This window comes from Mugil cephalus, chromosome 15 (genome assembly GCF_022458985.1).
Source record: "Mugil cephalus isolate CIBA_MC_2020 chromosome 15, CIBA_Mcephalus_1.1, whole genome shotgun sequence".
In the NCBI taxonomy this organism is placed as follows: Eukaryota; Metazoa; Chordata; class Actinopteri; order Mugiliformes; family Mugilidae; genus Mugil; species Mugil cephalus.
In genome coordinates, this window is record NC_061784.1 from 6,062,055 (window position 1) to 6,077,700 (window position 15,646).

Below are 15,646 nucleotides of genomic sequence, written 5' to 3' on the forward strand. Positions count from 1 at the left end.
CTAGATGAATGCCATATGTAAACATACAAAAATGATTCATTCACAAAAATATGACAAAGGAGTAAAAAAGAAAAACAATCTTTCACATCGTGGAGCTTCGAGTCCTGGTGCTGAAAATCGAGAGACACAGACAACATAAACGTGTTCGGTGTCCTGAAACTGTTAAAAACTAATAACATAAATGTGTCAGTGACACTAAGAGTCCATGCGGCCATGTGACAGACCATATGTGGTGCTACACTGTCAGGTGGTGGACAGGACAAAACTGGACCAAAACCTCAAAGCGTCTCATTTGCATCTGTTTCTCTGTCCAAATATCACAGAAATCTAGGACAGAAATATGATTGTAATGAAACCCGCAGGTACACTAGCACTTGGTGGGAAGGTTTTCTTTTCCTTTCTTTTCCCCTCTCCATGAGTCATTCTCTTCTCTTCCCGTATCTTAGTGTTGATGCAGACAGGAAGCAGGACAGTCATGCACTTATATACGTACACAAACTTTCATTCTGACTCTTACTAACAGTGTGTCACCACATTTTTACCTGGAACTTAACTAACTGCAACGTGTGTTTGTTTTCCAGATGAGGAGACTCCCGGCCTGTACGGCTTCCTGCATGTGATCGTCCACTCTGCCAAAGGATTCAAGGAGTCAGCCAGTAAGTTGGCCAGAAGCAGCGCTTTTTTATTTTTTTTTTTTTGTTTTTTCTTCACTCGCACTTGTACACACACTCTGGCTCGGCGTCCCCCTCACACATAGCTGCCGCGCATGTACTCGTCTGCCAGCGAAGCACATGATCCAGTCAATCACTAAAGCCTGCACATGCAGTTTCCATCATTCCACGGCCAGAGCAGAGATGGATGGATGCAGGAAAAGAGCAAAACAGAGTGAGAGAAGACGATGAGCAGTGGAAGCCGAGTGGATTCCTGTTGTTTGTATTCATTTAGCAGACATCACAAATGACACAAATATGTGAACTCTCTGTTTCGCGCGCTCTGGTAATTCTTGCCTCTGTGTGCGGAGGAAGCTTTGTGTCTTTGCTTATTATCAACCGAGTGTGAAGAAGAACCTTGTTAAGGCTGTGCCACATGTGTCAGCAGTGGACAGCTGCTGCTCCGGTACACTCTGTGCCCTGCGACGCATGAGCACCAGCTCAAACATCAAATATCAGGAGAAGATACGCACGCAGAGAAATATGATTTCCCCAGTTACCATGACAGCCTTCAGTGCCGTAGCGCTAGAATTTCCCGGTTAATGGATTGGAAAGCTTTCTCTTCTGAAAGCCTGTTTGATCCTCGATGGAGCACAGAGAGCCGAGGGCTTTAAAAATGAAGAAAGTGCGTGTCTATGCGCGTGTGGAGGGAAAGCCGGATAGTTTCACTGATGCGGTTTGATGTGAGTGTGGCCGCTGGTGCGTACAGAGCCAGGGCGTGGCACGCAAGCCGTGGAGGTATTTAGGGGTAGAGGGTGTGTTGGTGTTTTCTGGGGTCACTCTGGTGTCCGTGATCATCGCGATAAGGACCATTTACAGCGAAGCCGCAAAACAAACTGGCCGGGAGTTCACAACATGAATTTAGCAACATTGTAGTGAAGTGTCAAAGGAAATGAACATCATTTATTAATCTCACATTGTCAAAAATAGCATTTACACAGACGCGCTGTAGCTTTCTCACAGGCTGCTAACACCAACCAGCAACAAACAAACCATCATCTTAGCAAGATAAAATATATTGTCATCGATAAACGATGTGAGTGAGTCGACGCAGTCACTGAAATGATTTTATTTACTACTACTGTGCTAATAGATTATGCTGCCATCAATGCATACCGTCTGGTCTAAGGTAGCGTCTAATATTCAGATCAAACAGTATTAAACTTTGTATTGGAAATCTGGATTTCAATCTGCAGGTTAAAGATGTATTGTTTCCCCACTCTAAGAAATAGATTGTAGTCCTGCGTATGAAAGAGAGTTTCCCAGGTTTTTTGAAAGCAGCTGTTTGGAGACATTGTGTCTTCAATAATGTGTCTTCTGCCTGTGCCATTCCTTCCAAGGCCACAAATTAGTCAAGTTACGCAGATTCCTCCAGATGTAGCAATGATGGGATCTAATTTGTCTTTTCATGTAGAAGCTGTGCGGCGATATTGTTGCGTAATTCATCCCGTGTTTGTTATAGGCCTGATGTGGTTTCAGTTACACTGCCTCCGCTTAAAGCGCTTCTCTCTGGGTGAATTTTTCATGCAAGCCTTGCATTTTTCTCAAGGATTTTTCGAACAATTTGCCGCTCTTTTGCGTGCGATAATTGTTAACATATCGATGTGCAGTGATAATAAATAGCGGGCCGTTACTCAGCGGTTCAGATTGTTAGGCAGACGTGGAATCGCTGTCTCTTTTTGTTTTCCCCTTTATGATAGAAAAAATCACATAAGCATGTAATAGAAGATCTTATTGGAGCTGTTATTTGTGTCACAACAATCTCTCCCCCCCAGTGGGAAAGGGCTTTAAATTCAGCCCAGGGCAAAGTTAGTCAAACTGGGTCACAGAGGAAGAAGCTGGGAGTCGAGCGTCTCCCAAACAGTTTGAAAAAAAAGGAGAAATCTGTGGAAATCATGACCTAGTAGAGAGGTGGAAAAATAATTTCTTGTCTCTTTAAGTTATTTTTGCATGTGCGAGTGTGAATTGCTCCTTCTATAAGAACGCTGTAGCTGCCACAACTGCTATAAAACTGTAGCTGCCTGCTCTTTATAGGAAAAGCATGGGCAGATCCAGATAAAAAGATACAGGCTGAAAGACACATGAGCTTTTCCCACATCTCACTGGGGCCGAACAGTCGCTACAGGATAAAAGAATATTAAACAGCTCACTCTCACTTCGTATCCTCAACATTTTTGTCTCTCGCCCGCTATTCCCATAAAAATTAAAAGCAAAACACTTCTGTAAGTGTTCACATGTTCTCGGGGCTCGTGTGGCTTCGCTGTGTAATCCAATCCAGCCGTGGCTGCATGTGTTCCCATTCACTGTTTGCCATGTTTTTATTAGTTTTCTCCTTCTGGATTCTTTGAAAACAGCCCCACTAAACCTGTTTCCTGCTTATTTAGTTTGCTCTGTGAGAAGGATATTTTATCCTGAGTCCAGCCAGACAAACTGACCTTCTCGTAGCTGTGACTTGTTACTGTAGGGATGCTGATTAGTTTAACTGATTTTCGCTCGGCTCCTAATTCTGTGAACCAGCAGTTTGACCCGGAGTTCAGCGACAGCCCCTAGCAAAGATTAGCCTCCTGTACGGGGACACACACACAAACACACACCACGGTGGCCACAGTCCTCTGCTAATTGTGATGGAAAAGGATGGCGTCCATTAACCCTTGCTTTTAGGAGTCAGAAACCCCATGCAGAGCAATTTATCCCCCTCATACTCCGAGTCGATGGTGACCTGCCAGGAAAATAAAAACTCCTGGAGTTCCAGGCCTCTTTTTAGTGTGTCCTACTTCTCAAGGCCCTCCTGGATCCTCTGTGAGGACACAAAAAGACCTCTCTAAATATCCTCTCTCTGGCCTTGTTTAAATTTTGGGTCTGGGCTCAAAAACCTACTTCAGACGGAGAGGAAATCAACTTCCAGAGAAAACTGGGCTGCTCCGGACTATGAATACACCCTGCTCTTCTCCACAGCTAGAGGAAAGAGAGGGGATTAAATCACATTAGCGTCTCAAACAAACGCCCTCTCTGCTTTTTCTCAGCTGAAGACAAACAAAAGCTGTTTTGTTGTAAAAGCAAAACGTGCCCAATCACTTGTGATGGCACAAAATGTGTCGTCACAGCTCCTCGGTGAATCAAACTTTGATAGGTAGATCAGATGGGTTCAGAACTGGCGGCCCGTGAGCTGTTATGCTTCCGTGTGTTGCGGAAGCGTCCAATAACTGCTTCATTTTTATAAATAACCCCCAGATGGTCACACTGAATTCCCCTTCACTGAACTTCCCTCATACCATTGCTGCTAATCTCTTCCTCACTGGGAGCAATTATGCCAGAACCTTTCAGGATGCTGAGAAAACAAACAGAGAAGGAATGAAACCAGATGGAATGAGTTTCCATTATACTGTAAAGCCCTGTTCATTACACCGATTCACGTGTAAATGTTTGCCGGAGACGGACAGAGACGGTTGCGGTCATAAACAGGATCGGGTCTGTCATTCTGCAAGTGTGCGTTTAGATGTGTGTGAGATCCAACCGCCACCCCAAGCCCAGCTCCCCCCCCCCATCAAGCCGTCTTAGTGAGTGTCCTGGGCGAAAGGTCGAACCGTACACCCATCCATCATGCTGTCACACAGGGGTTAGCCCTGGGGACCGGGTCCTGGCTACGGGACGCACCGCAGACACTCCGCGGGCAGACGGTAGCGCCGTCCACAGGAACAGCTTCACCAGCGTTTAAAGAAACACATTAACAGACTTAATTGCTCCGTGTAGGAGCCGAGCTCGAGCAGGTCCCTGGGGGAGCGGCGGGCCGCTGTATGAGGATGTTAAGAGTGGAGGAGGGCCGGCGGAGCCGACTGTGTGCACCGGCAGGAGATTGATGTCTGTCAGTTGACTAACTATAACATATTGACACAGTGAAGGGCTATTTCATTTCGGAACGTGACCGTATTCGTCTTCTAAGTGCACATTAGTTAGAAAGACTGCCACTGGGAAATTTACCTGTAAAAGTTAATTATACTTTTAGACATATTTGCTTGGAAATAGCTTGAGTTGTGGATGGCGTTTCTGTTTTACACGTGTGACTGCTGTTGATGGCAGCAGTTAATTTATTGGGTGAAGTAGTAACAATGAAATGTTCAGTCATTCCGTCTTTCACTTTATTTCCTGTCAGTTAAACTAAATATGTGTATTTATGTGAGTTATTTCACTGCTGCTTGGGGACAATATTTCAACACATCATTTTTTTTTTTTTTTTTGCACCCGACAACAACATTTGTGGATAATTCAGTAACGAAAAGAATTTTTTGTGGCAGCTGGCAGCACAGCTTCAGTGTAGAGAGGCGCAAATATTGTTAGTCTGTAATTATGTTGACCTTTAATGAAAAGAAATGGTCTGTGCACTGACATCATTGTCCATTAAAGGCCTGTTTAGTGGCTGTTAAATGGCCTTGTTTTTACTAAAAGATGAGAAATATACAAGCAGTGGAGGCTTGTGATTTGACTGCATTGATTTATGGTTATTATCATATATGTAATGATCACTTATTATTTCATACTGATGAAGCTGTCAATTTATTCTGTGCTTTGCATGCTTCAGATCTCATGACTGTCCGAGGTTATTTCTTTATCTTGATGGTTCTGCCTGTTTTCTGTGCTTCCTTTTAGATTTGTACTGCACCCTTGAAGTGGACTCATTCGGATACTTTGTCAGCAAAGCCAAGACAAGAGTCTTCAGAGACACCGCAGAGCCTCAGTGGAACGAAGTCAGTCATTAAGACGTGTAGTTTTACCGTGAGCTGTTTTGTCTCCATGCAAAGTAAAGCCTCTCATTCTCCATTTCTACATCTGCTCAGGAGTTTGAGATCGAGTTGGAGGGCTCCCAGTACCTGCGGATCCTGTGCTACGAGAAGTGCTACGACAAAAGCATGCTCAACAGGGACGACAACGAGATCGTGGACAAGATCATGGGCAAAGGGCAGGTCCAGGTAAGAGCTTCTCCTCGCTAAGATAGGCCGCACGCAAACACAGACGTCTGTGTCCTCTTGGGGAGATGTGACACGTTTTAATTAGATGTCTAGCCTCTGTGCACAACTCAGTGATTTTGCTGTGGTGGCCTCTAATGACGCCGGTTGGATTAATAGTCTGAAGGAGAGTTTGTTTAAGTGGGTTTCCCCCTGTCTTTTTGTGAGAAATGTTTCTATAAAAATCCCTCTCGGAGTCTTGTTAATGTGATGCAGCCTACACAGTGGAATCTGTGGTTTCTTGTATTTAAGCAAAAATGCTGTTCTCCCCTCTGCAGCATTGTTTGGGTTTTGCAGCTTCCAAAGGTTTCATATTCCCATTTTTCCAGAACTACTTCGGAAAATCTGTTTGGTCAAGTGAAGCTTGACTCCTGTCAGTTTCCTGCAATTCCGTCAAATTGCTACTTTTGCAGTTTGCTCTTCTGCTCCGCTGTAATCGATCGAGCTTCGCGTTATGACTTCATATCGAATCTAAGAAGTGCTCTTATCATCAATTAATGCACTCGTGTTTTTCTCAAGTGTAAGTGTCAGAGGTGAGCTTAATGCGGGCTATTTCTGAACCTGATATTCTTTAGACTGAACACAAGATACAAATCAGTTAAAACTGTTAAAGATGTGTTTGTGGTTTCTGCATCTGTAGTCAAGGGTAAAAGTAGAATCAATGACAAGTTGCTCTGGGAATATAAATCTCTTGTCTCAGATATCAAAAAAGTGGAGCAAACATGAATGATGCATTTTAAAGGAAATCTCAAAAATATCGTTTGTCGCTCCTCAGACCCCGAGCTCCTGCCGTACACGTTTCAGACAGATTTCAGGGGGGAAAAAATCCCACCCGTGACATGTTTGTTGTATCATTTCCTGTTTGTCACATTCCACGTTTTTCTCATTCAGTTTGATGATTTGTGTCCTTGAGTGTCGCCCTTGATTCCATCTGAAAATCAATAAAGGACTGAGAGTGAAGCTGCACCACACATGCCGTCTTTAAGGTGGCCTCTTTGTGTCATATCCTGAGGTACCAAGGTGCTTAAATAATTAAAAAAAAAAAAAAAAATCTTAATGTTACTTATTTTTTTGTACTGGATTTGCACGCATTTGAATCCACAAAATTAGCTTATTAAACAGAGAACATTTTTAACTACTGTGTTGAGCTCTAATTTTCACCCAGAACCTTACAGAGAAATACCATAGTACTTAATTCACCCTTTTTAATTAAAGGAGCCAGCAGGAGAATATTTAACATGACAGTAAAAACCCACCCTTACTGCTGAGGCTGCCAGTCAGCGAGACGAATGTGGCTGCTGCTGCTGCTGCTGCCGCTGGGAACGTCCACTTCCAGCCAACAACAGCCTAGAAAGAAGAAAAAAAACACAAACAAATCCGCCACATGTGCACTGGCTCGCTGTGGAGAAGGAGCAGGGGGATAGAAATGAAGAATGGCATGTTCTCTCTCAGACTCTCAGAGGGTGGGAATAGTTTAGAATATGCCATAGAGGATGTTGATGGGATCGTGGATGCGTAGTTGGTAGCAACTTGCTGTCACCACTGCTGTTAAAGATGACGGAGGATCACAGATGGCAGGGGTTGTAGCTGTAAAACTGACAATAATATCTTACTGTACAGTAGTGGCAACAAACATACAGTGAGTGTAACTACACCTATACCTTCTAACATCTCTCAATGCATGGACATGCGATGCATTAACTAGGAAGATTTATGTTCTGTCTGGTTTACAGTTGGTTTATTATCACTAAAGCAAGATGGAACCCTGAGTAAAGAGCTTTTCTAATTTGACCGCACTGTAATGGAATGGTTCAGACTTATGTTTCCTCACATTAAACAGATATATCATGTGGACATGGCAGCCAGGGAGCCCAAGCAGTATCGCATAGAGCGCATACCTAAAGAGACTTCCACTCGGACCTGAGCTGTTTGCTTTCCTGGTGAAGCTGAGTTTAGAAGGAGCCCTCAGTGTTTTGCTTTCCTCTCTGGAGACCCTCTGATTTATTTAACAAGCTTTACAAGGAATACTGACAGACCGTAAATGGGCATATTGGGCTGGAAGTTTTCTTTTTGGTGGGGGGGTTGAGGTTACTTCACTTTTGTTACTGATGAGAAAGTCGATCACCGCTTGGACAAGAGATTTTTAGGTAGTTACAGCTATTTCAATAGGTGATGTTAATCCAAACGGCTTTTTTAAAAAGGCAACTGGACTTGTAGAGTTTCTTGAAGATGTTTCATCTAAGTGGCTTCTTCAGTTCTAAGAGACTGGTGGGAGATTGAGGTTTAAATAGGAAACTCTGTGCCCTTCAGATAACTCCCTAGACATAGAGTTAGGGTTTATGTCTGCGCACACATCCCTGGACAGTGTAAAAGGAAACTTTAGAGTAAATTGACAGTGGCACAGCTTATGTTAGCTTGATTGAGTTGCTTGGTTTTCCACATGGGGAAAACCACCATTTATTTCCAGCCCGGCACCCGACTGCCATCCCCCGGGCAGATAACCTCTGATCTCAGAAGTCACGTTGCTAATCCTCCATTAAATGGCAACAGACTCGGGGTTACGCTCTCTGTCTTTCAAACTAGCAGCATAAATGGATTCTTATATGTCTCTGAGCGGGCGATTTGGAAAAATCGATCAGTATCAGCTCCCGAAGTTGCCAGTTAAAGCAAGATCCTTTGGCATGCTGTCATTGATATTTTTGCTGTAAAACAATCGATTGTCCTCTGGCTAAGCAAACTGTTTGAACTCAGACTATTTTTGCTGTCAAAGGGCAACACATGATTTTAAAACCTCCAACAGTGATGATGAATGCTTGTTTTTTTTTTTTTTTTAAATTATGATCTGATTTTGTAGATAGTATGTTGTGATTCTTCACAAATCTCTGGTTGCCAGGATTTGGCTCAGTCTTGTTAGAACAGTACAGAAGGCCCTGAACTCTCCTGGTCTTTTATTCATCCTCTGCCTCTTGCACTGTGCAAGTTCTCCCCAGTGACCCTAATGTGTTGGCTGTAGCTTGCAATACTTGTCTTCGGAGGACCGGTTATGCAACTGTTTAGGTCAACTGCCGCAGTGCTTTGTGTAGCAAAAATACATCGTATCGCTCGGCTTCGGCAACGCTTTCATCTGGTAACCCAGCCCTCACAAACCCCATCCCAGATTATTCCTTATTTCTTATCTTATCAGGGGAAGAATTTGCTGTCTTTCATACACCCACGAGTACCCTCCGTCGTTCAGCCTCTCCGATGTCGCCCTGTTGAGGACTGTTATAAAAGAGGAAATGGGATCCCTTTTTTTTCTCAAGGCTCCAGTTTGACGCCTTTGGTCCCTTTCTTAAAGCGGAGGTTTTCAGATTGTGAGATGAAAGGGACGGGTACATGATGGTGTTCTAAAAGCAACGAGAAGGCAGATATCCCAGGTTGGCTCTTCTATCAACTATTCAGCTGTGGGTTCGACATTTTGTGGCAGTTGAAGCGCTTTAAAATGCCCATTTATGCAACTACCCTCAAAAAGTGTACTCCTTCGCACAATCATAGACGGGCTGTGCCTTCCAATCCTCTTCTCCCCATCACACCTCCCTCTGCACGCTGCTGGGGGTTGTTTTTTATTGGTTTGTACTCCAGTTTGGGCGCGTGTCAGCCTCTGAGTTACCGGGCTTCAGTAAGCAGTAACCTGATAGCTTTGAACTGTTTCCCGGAGATAATGGGAGCCAGAGAAGTTGGACATTAAGCACAAAAAGAGAAGGGGGCGATAAAGTTGTTTGTTCCCGGCAGCTCTTAGCTTCTTCTCGGAGGCCGAGGGGGTGGACAGGGGTACGCACATTAGCCCGGCGTTACTGTAAAGCTCTGGATGCAGGGGGGTTGTAAAGTTTGAGGCGAGCATCTATGCACTCTCATTCCCACTTAAGAGCCAAAGCCCTTCCCTCCACATGGGGCATTAAACGCAAAGTTTGATCTTTACATGCCATGTGAAAGGTTTATTGGTGAAAGTGCCATTGTTTGGGATGATAATAAGCCGGCCATGTGGAGAATTAGCAGAATTGGGCTAGTGGACCAGTGGCACCAAGCCAGTTCAAAAAGTGCAGACCTCGAGTTCTGATCTAATCTCTCAAGAACTGCATCAGACATCATGCCAACACCAGACAGTCATGAGAATAAAATACAGTGTGGTGACTGTATTTACAAATATGTACACTATGATCCAATAGGGAAATGACTTTTACCAAGAAAACAGCTTGTAAGCACATAGGGTCATTAGCAGAGACTAGTAGAAGATTCTTTATTTCTTGTTTTTATGAGGGGGGAAAAATGTCTAGAGTCTGTTGTATGCTAGTGTACTATTAACACTGATGAGAACAAAATTAGATTTTCCTCCTTTAGTTTTTTTTTTTTTTTTTTTATGGAAATTGTGTCTAGGGCTCCAAGCTTTTTTTTTAAAAGTTGTTAAAAAAATGTCTTCCCTCTGGGCCAAGCAGGGTTCTGGTATTTCATGCGGTGTTTGTTTTGAACATGGAGCTCAATGGTTGTAATTGTTGTGCGCGTGTGCGTGTGTGTGTGTGTGTGTGCTTGCGTGTGTGTGTGTGTGCTTGCGTGTATCTGTGTGCTTTGCTTGTGTGTGTGTGTGTGTCCATGCTTCAGTGTGTTGGCATTCATATAAATAAATGTCTAATAGATGGTGTCATCTATTTTGTTTTTGCCCCCCTGTCATTTAGGGCTACGATCTGTCATGTTTCCACTATGTACACCCCCTGCGGACATACACATACGCACACGCACACACACACACACACACACACACACACACACACACACAGCTGTCTACAACACTAACAGATGGGACTCTGCTGTGTGTGTGTTCAGCCCTCCTGGGGATAAACCACAGACACACACCACTGGGTGATGGGCTAATGCATTGTAAATGATATCAATACCTTCAGCCTGCTATATTACCTGGTGGTTATTAGCTTCTGCCTCGTTTGTCTGGCTAGGTATGTGTTTGTGTGGTGGGGGTCGGGGGTTCTAGATAGATGGAGTGTGTACATTCATTCAGTAAGATCACACTCTTTGCTCTTTAATTCCTATGCTGCTTATATTATTCTTTGTACATTTTTTTTTTTTTTTTATCCGTGGTTTTTAATGAGTCTCATCTCTCATAATCTCTGTGTTTGAGCATATGGCACTTTTTATTGATGAGTTCTCGTTAAGCCGACGTCCTCATCAGACGATCCTTGATCAGCGGAGCTGATAGCGCTGTTTTGATGGATTTTTATCTTTTCCTTGTCGTCTTCCCACAAAGGAGCTCCCTCGTCACAGCCCTCACTTGGAAAGCCTTTGTTCCCACTTAAAAAATTCACTCCTCACCGCTTGGGATCTGCGTGCCCTAAATACACTGCGTTCCTCGATCGCTCAAACGTGCAGATACCCAATTTTTCCTCTTTGAGTAGAATAGGGAAAGCCCCTGACCTGCCAAAGCCAGTTTGTATGCGAGTATGAAGACAAAACAGACACAATCACAATTTGTTATCCAGCTAGAAGCTTTCTTTTTTTTTCTTCTCCTTTTGTTGATTCAGATGGTCTGCACTGGGTCAGAAAGGAAAGAATAAACCGTTCACATGTTGGGCAATTCTGATTTTGTAATTTTTCACTGATTTTGTTCTGCACAGTCTGACGAAGACTGAGATGATCTTCAGCATGGATTGAATTATATTAAGCATGTGGAGCTATTATAGAATAATAATTGACACCAATGTGAAAGTATTATGGAAAATTAATTTATAAAAGCATCCTTTGTATTTTCATTTTATTTGTGTTTCTATTAATGTTTTTTTTTATTAACTGCTTCGGCATTTAATTTGTTTTGTGTTACACAGTTATACAGCGCATGCAATTGTAAAGTCATTACAATTTCCAGTTTAACATATGCATTAAAGCACTGGAGGAAAGAACAGTCGGAAACATTCATCCCCTGGGAATTTATTTTTTGAGACCTTTTAGTCTAGGCCAAAGTGACCAAGTGATCACCAGTGTTAAAAACATGGTTTTCAACTTTGATGGTGATGAGAAATATCCATTTAAATTCTGTCTCTGAGTAGCTGCAAGTGAAGAGATGCCAGAAGCTGTTGGTGTCTGTACAAGTCAGAGGTGCTGGGCAGATTTTATTCAGCTAAGGATAAAGACTGAACTGTGAACCGTGTGGGAAGAGCAAAGCGGGAAAGTTTTACCTTTTTCATGTCCGGGTGACTGTGCGAAAAGGCCACTTAAAGGACAGAGGATCTCTTTGGGACATCCTTTGCATTCTACCTGATTTTCCTTCACCATCCCATCTCTCTTTCTTTCTCTCCCTCTCTTCATACAGCAGAAAGTACAGACACATTGCTTTCCAATGAACCCCTGAGATGTCATGTTGGCTGGGTAATTGGTCTTCTTTGTAACATTACATAATCTTTCAGGAAAGTGTAAGGGATCGACAACAGCCTTATGATTTCCTACCATGAACGTGCACATGTGGCACATGTGGTGAAGGCAGTTGGACGGACATAGAAGCGAGAGAGCAACGGAGGAAGGGAATAGGAATGAGAGCCCCAGATGGTGGCCAATTATATGATGCTGGGAGTTAAAGTGAGAACAAAGGAGCTCATCACAGCCGGAGAAATGAAATGCTCTCCAGAGAGACGCAGTGAATCTCTCCACGAGGTTACTACCGCCCTTTCGTCTCATTGAAGAGTCAGGGTTCAGAAATAATTGGTAACAGTCTGAAGTGGGGGGTTCAGAAAACACAAAGAGTGTCATATTTGAACACGGAGGCCGTCAGTGCCACGTTCAGCTATCCTGAGAGGAGTGAGAGCCTTTTAGTCCGAACCGTTAGACCTTGAGTTTTCTTTGTTGTTTTGTGGCTAATCAGTGAATTTAGGTGTAATTTAAATGTACCAGTTCTTCTCTCATTGTTTCAACTGTTAAGTAACATTGGACTCCTGAAGAGAACAATACTGCAGATCGAGGCAAGAGCAAAGAGAAGTGGTCATTAGCAATGACAAGTAGTCTCTTAGTTACCGCCCCAGCCTCTCACAGTCTTTGTCCCCATGCTGTGTTTAAACCGTCATCTCTAGTCCACTTTTCATCCTATGGAACAACTGTAAAAGCAGCGAATGGTGGCAAAATACCTTTTAGTCCAAAACAAAGGAAAATCAATCAATCTACCCTATGATCCCTTTTTGGTGGTTCTCCGAAACAACAGTTTGTTTTTGTCTTTTGTTTGTTTTTTTTTTGCTTTGTCTCCTAGGACATTCTAACAAATGTAACCTTGGTCCACGGTATTCCTTTCTTCTCCCACTTCACATGTAAATCTTGCGTACACACACCCCCTGACTGCTCTCAAGCTGTGGAATTATAGACAACAGATGACATTGGGGGAAAGAATCACCTCATCCCTCTCATCACGGTCCCGGCCTCTCTGAGGGATAGAGCTCATTTCATGCTTGGCTCTGGTTGCCAGCATACTGCGAGGCTCTCACCATGGACTGTGCGGGGATCACCTCGGCTTTGAGTCCGTCAAATCCCTCTGTGGTCGTCAGATAAGCGTCCGTGTATGGTAGCGTCTGCCTGGAGATGTGCACTTTGGGTCTGCTCTGTCCACTTCAGCTTGTTACTACAGTTTAATGTTGCTGTTGCCTTTCTAAACTGGTACTTAAATCTTAACCTTAAAATCTAGCAGCCATAGTTTTGACACTGGCCTCTGATCTCTTATCCATGGCTGCTGCTGTTCTCTAGCTACAGGTATAACCAAGTAGCCCTGTTATCACTATTACGTAGTGGCGCTCCGCTTAAAATTGAACTTAAGCCTCATCTAACAACAATGTGAAAAAGGATATTTCCATCAAAGCGTCCTCCCCTCTGTCCTCTAAATGTCCTGCTTTGTCCTTCGCTGACTAATAGGACTTCCTTGTAGACATCCAACACTATCTCCCTGCGCTGTTTTCTTTCATAATCAGATTTCAGAACCAAGTCTCTAACCACCAGATGCACCCCTGTTTTGTTTTGGGTTTTTTATACCCAAAGCCCCAGTGAGACCAGACTACTTTCTCCCTTTTCCTCTTGTTGTTGTTGGCAGCCCCCTAACCGATATTAAAGTAAATGAGCCTCAGCAACACACTGTGTCCCAGCTTGGAGAGGCTGCACTGGCTTTCAAGTGGTCAGTCAGGACACCAGAGCTGTTCCTGCAGTGGTGAGTTGTGATGGATAGCCATCTGTGGCGGACATTTGCCCTGGGCTGCTGTTTTAATCCCACACTACCCTGTGGAAGCCGGGCTGATCGGGCTGGGTGGTTATGAAGCTGTAATGTTTATTCAAATGCCAATCTGTTCAAATGCCCTCCTCAGTTGTTTGTTTAGACATGATGATTTAACTGGAACGTCGATGCTTTCCACATGGCCAGAGCTGGAGTCTGAGATTGAGCAAGGATCAGCCCGCTGTGTTCTGCACTTCATTACGCAGGATGGTTGATCCTCGCTGGGGCCTGTATGAGGTTCCTTCTAGGACGCTGAGATTTGGTGGAGAGGACAGTAGATTTGTAAAATGAGTAGGTAGGTAGGGTACATAGCGTCAATCCTTCTGAGAGCATCTTATGGCTTTCACTCGACAGGAGCAGCAGAACTTTGTGGCCTGACACCCCAATGGAAGTACCACCAGCTAGCTCCTCGACTGCTGATGTCAGCATACATAGCATCATCACAAATGACCATTTACCCATCAGATCCAGTCGTCCCTAAAAGTGCCCATTTCTTTGCTCCTTCCATTAGACTACTGGAATTCATTTTTGTGTGGAATGTATGGAATGTATTTTATCCGAGTACTGTTTGTTCTTTGAAAAGTAGTAAAATGTAGTCATTTGGAACATTCATGCTTTACAAACTTCCTATCAGCTATCCGTTTTCAGTATTCCAGAGCAACTGGTGTTTAAAAAGAGACATTATAATGATTTATTTATGACTGTGTTCCATGTCAGCCAGCAGCTTTTTCCTGGGTTGGCTATTGATGATCAGATCCAAAACTGCTGATTAGGGCACTTCTATCTATAAAGCAGTAGTAGATGTATAAATGCTTGTATGGTGTAGGCCACTGGTATAAGCTACTACATATCCTCTGTATGACTGAAACACAGGCATAATCCAGTTTAACCAGTACGTGCTATTTTGTGCATCGACTTCCAAGAAGAGTCCCCATGAGTCTGTTGGCAGTTACCATTTATTCCAACAAGGTTGCAGGAACGGTATCATGGTCATGAGGTTTTGATATTGCCTGTCGGTACTTTCCAGTCACATTTCCATTTTATTCTCCATTGACGTCCATGTTGAAAAGTCCAGCAGTTTTTGAAAGATGAGCCTCACCCCTGCTGTCTACCAAGAACAGTGGGTGTACACTCATTCCAAAGGTGCTCTTTGTCCTTTAACCCCTCTGTGTTCGTTGAAGAACCAATATGGTATCTGTGTGTAAGCCTCAACGAGCCATCAGATCTGTTTCTGAACTCTGCCTTGCCCTTAAAACCCCAGTGGCTCTCACATTCTAAGGGAGCAATGACAGGAAATATACATGCTTCTCTTATCTGCACATTAGTGCTGGGAGAGTATTCAGAATTTCTAATGAGACCGTATGATAACACCATGAATTCACCAAAGCTGGTCAGTTTCCCAAATCTCTAGTTAATACCTGGTGTTTAAGTCATGTTTCCTCTGCACCACCTGAAGATGATGAAGTAGCTGGCTCTTAATCAGTAGCTTGAGATCACTGCAGCTGTGATTTTTGGGTTACTTTGCGCAGTTTCTTGCATACTGGAGTGTTGCAGAGGCATCTGCTTGGCTCCTGCAGTGATCTAACCGTGTTCATAAGCCTCCAGCCACAAATACACACACACATACACACACTGAATTTGCCTCAGAGACAGAA

The 15,646-nt window shown here is 43.6% G+C and overlaps 1 protein-coding gene across 3 annotated transcripts in view; it reads left to right on the forward strand.

Moving 5' to 3' along the window:
- abr (ABR activator of RhoGEF and GTPase) overlaps positions 1–15,646 on the forward strand; it is a 119,088-nt gene that overhangs the window by 77,173 nt on the left and 26,269 nt on the right. For all 3 annotated transcript variants that reach the window (XM_047606197.1, XM_047606198.1, XM_047606199.1), the window contains 3 exons: positions 582–656; positions 5,355–5,452; positions 5,543–5,674. In XM_047606197.1, the coding sequence (XP_047462153.1) occupies positions 582–656; positions 5,355–5,452; positions 5,543–5,674 (305 nt within the window). The remainder of the gene's footprint in view (positions 1–581; positions 657–5,354; positions 5,453–5,542; positions 5,675–15,646) is intronic.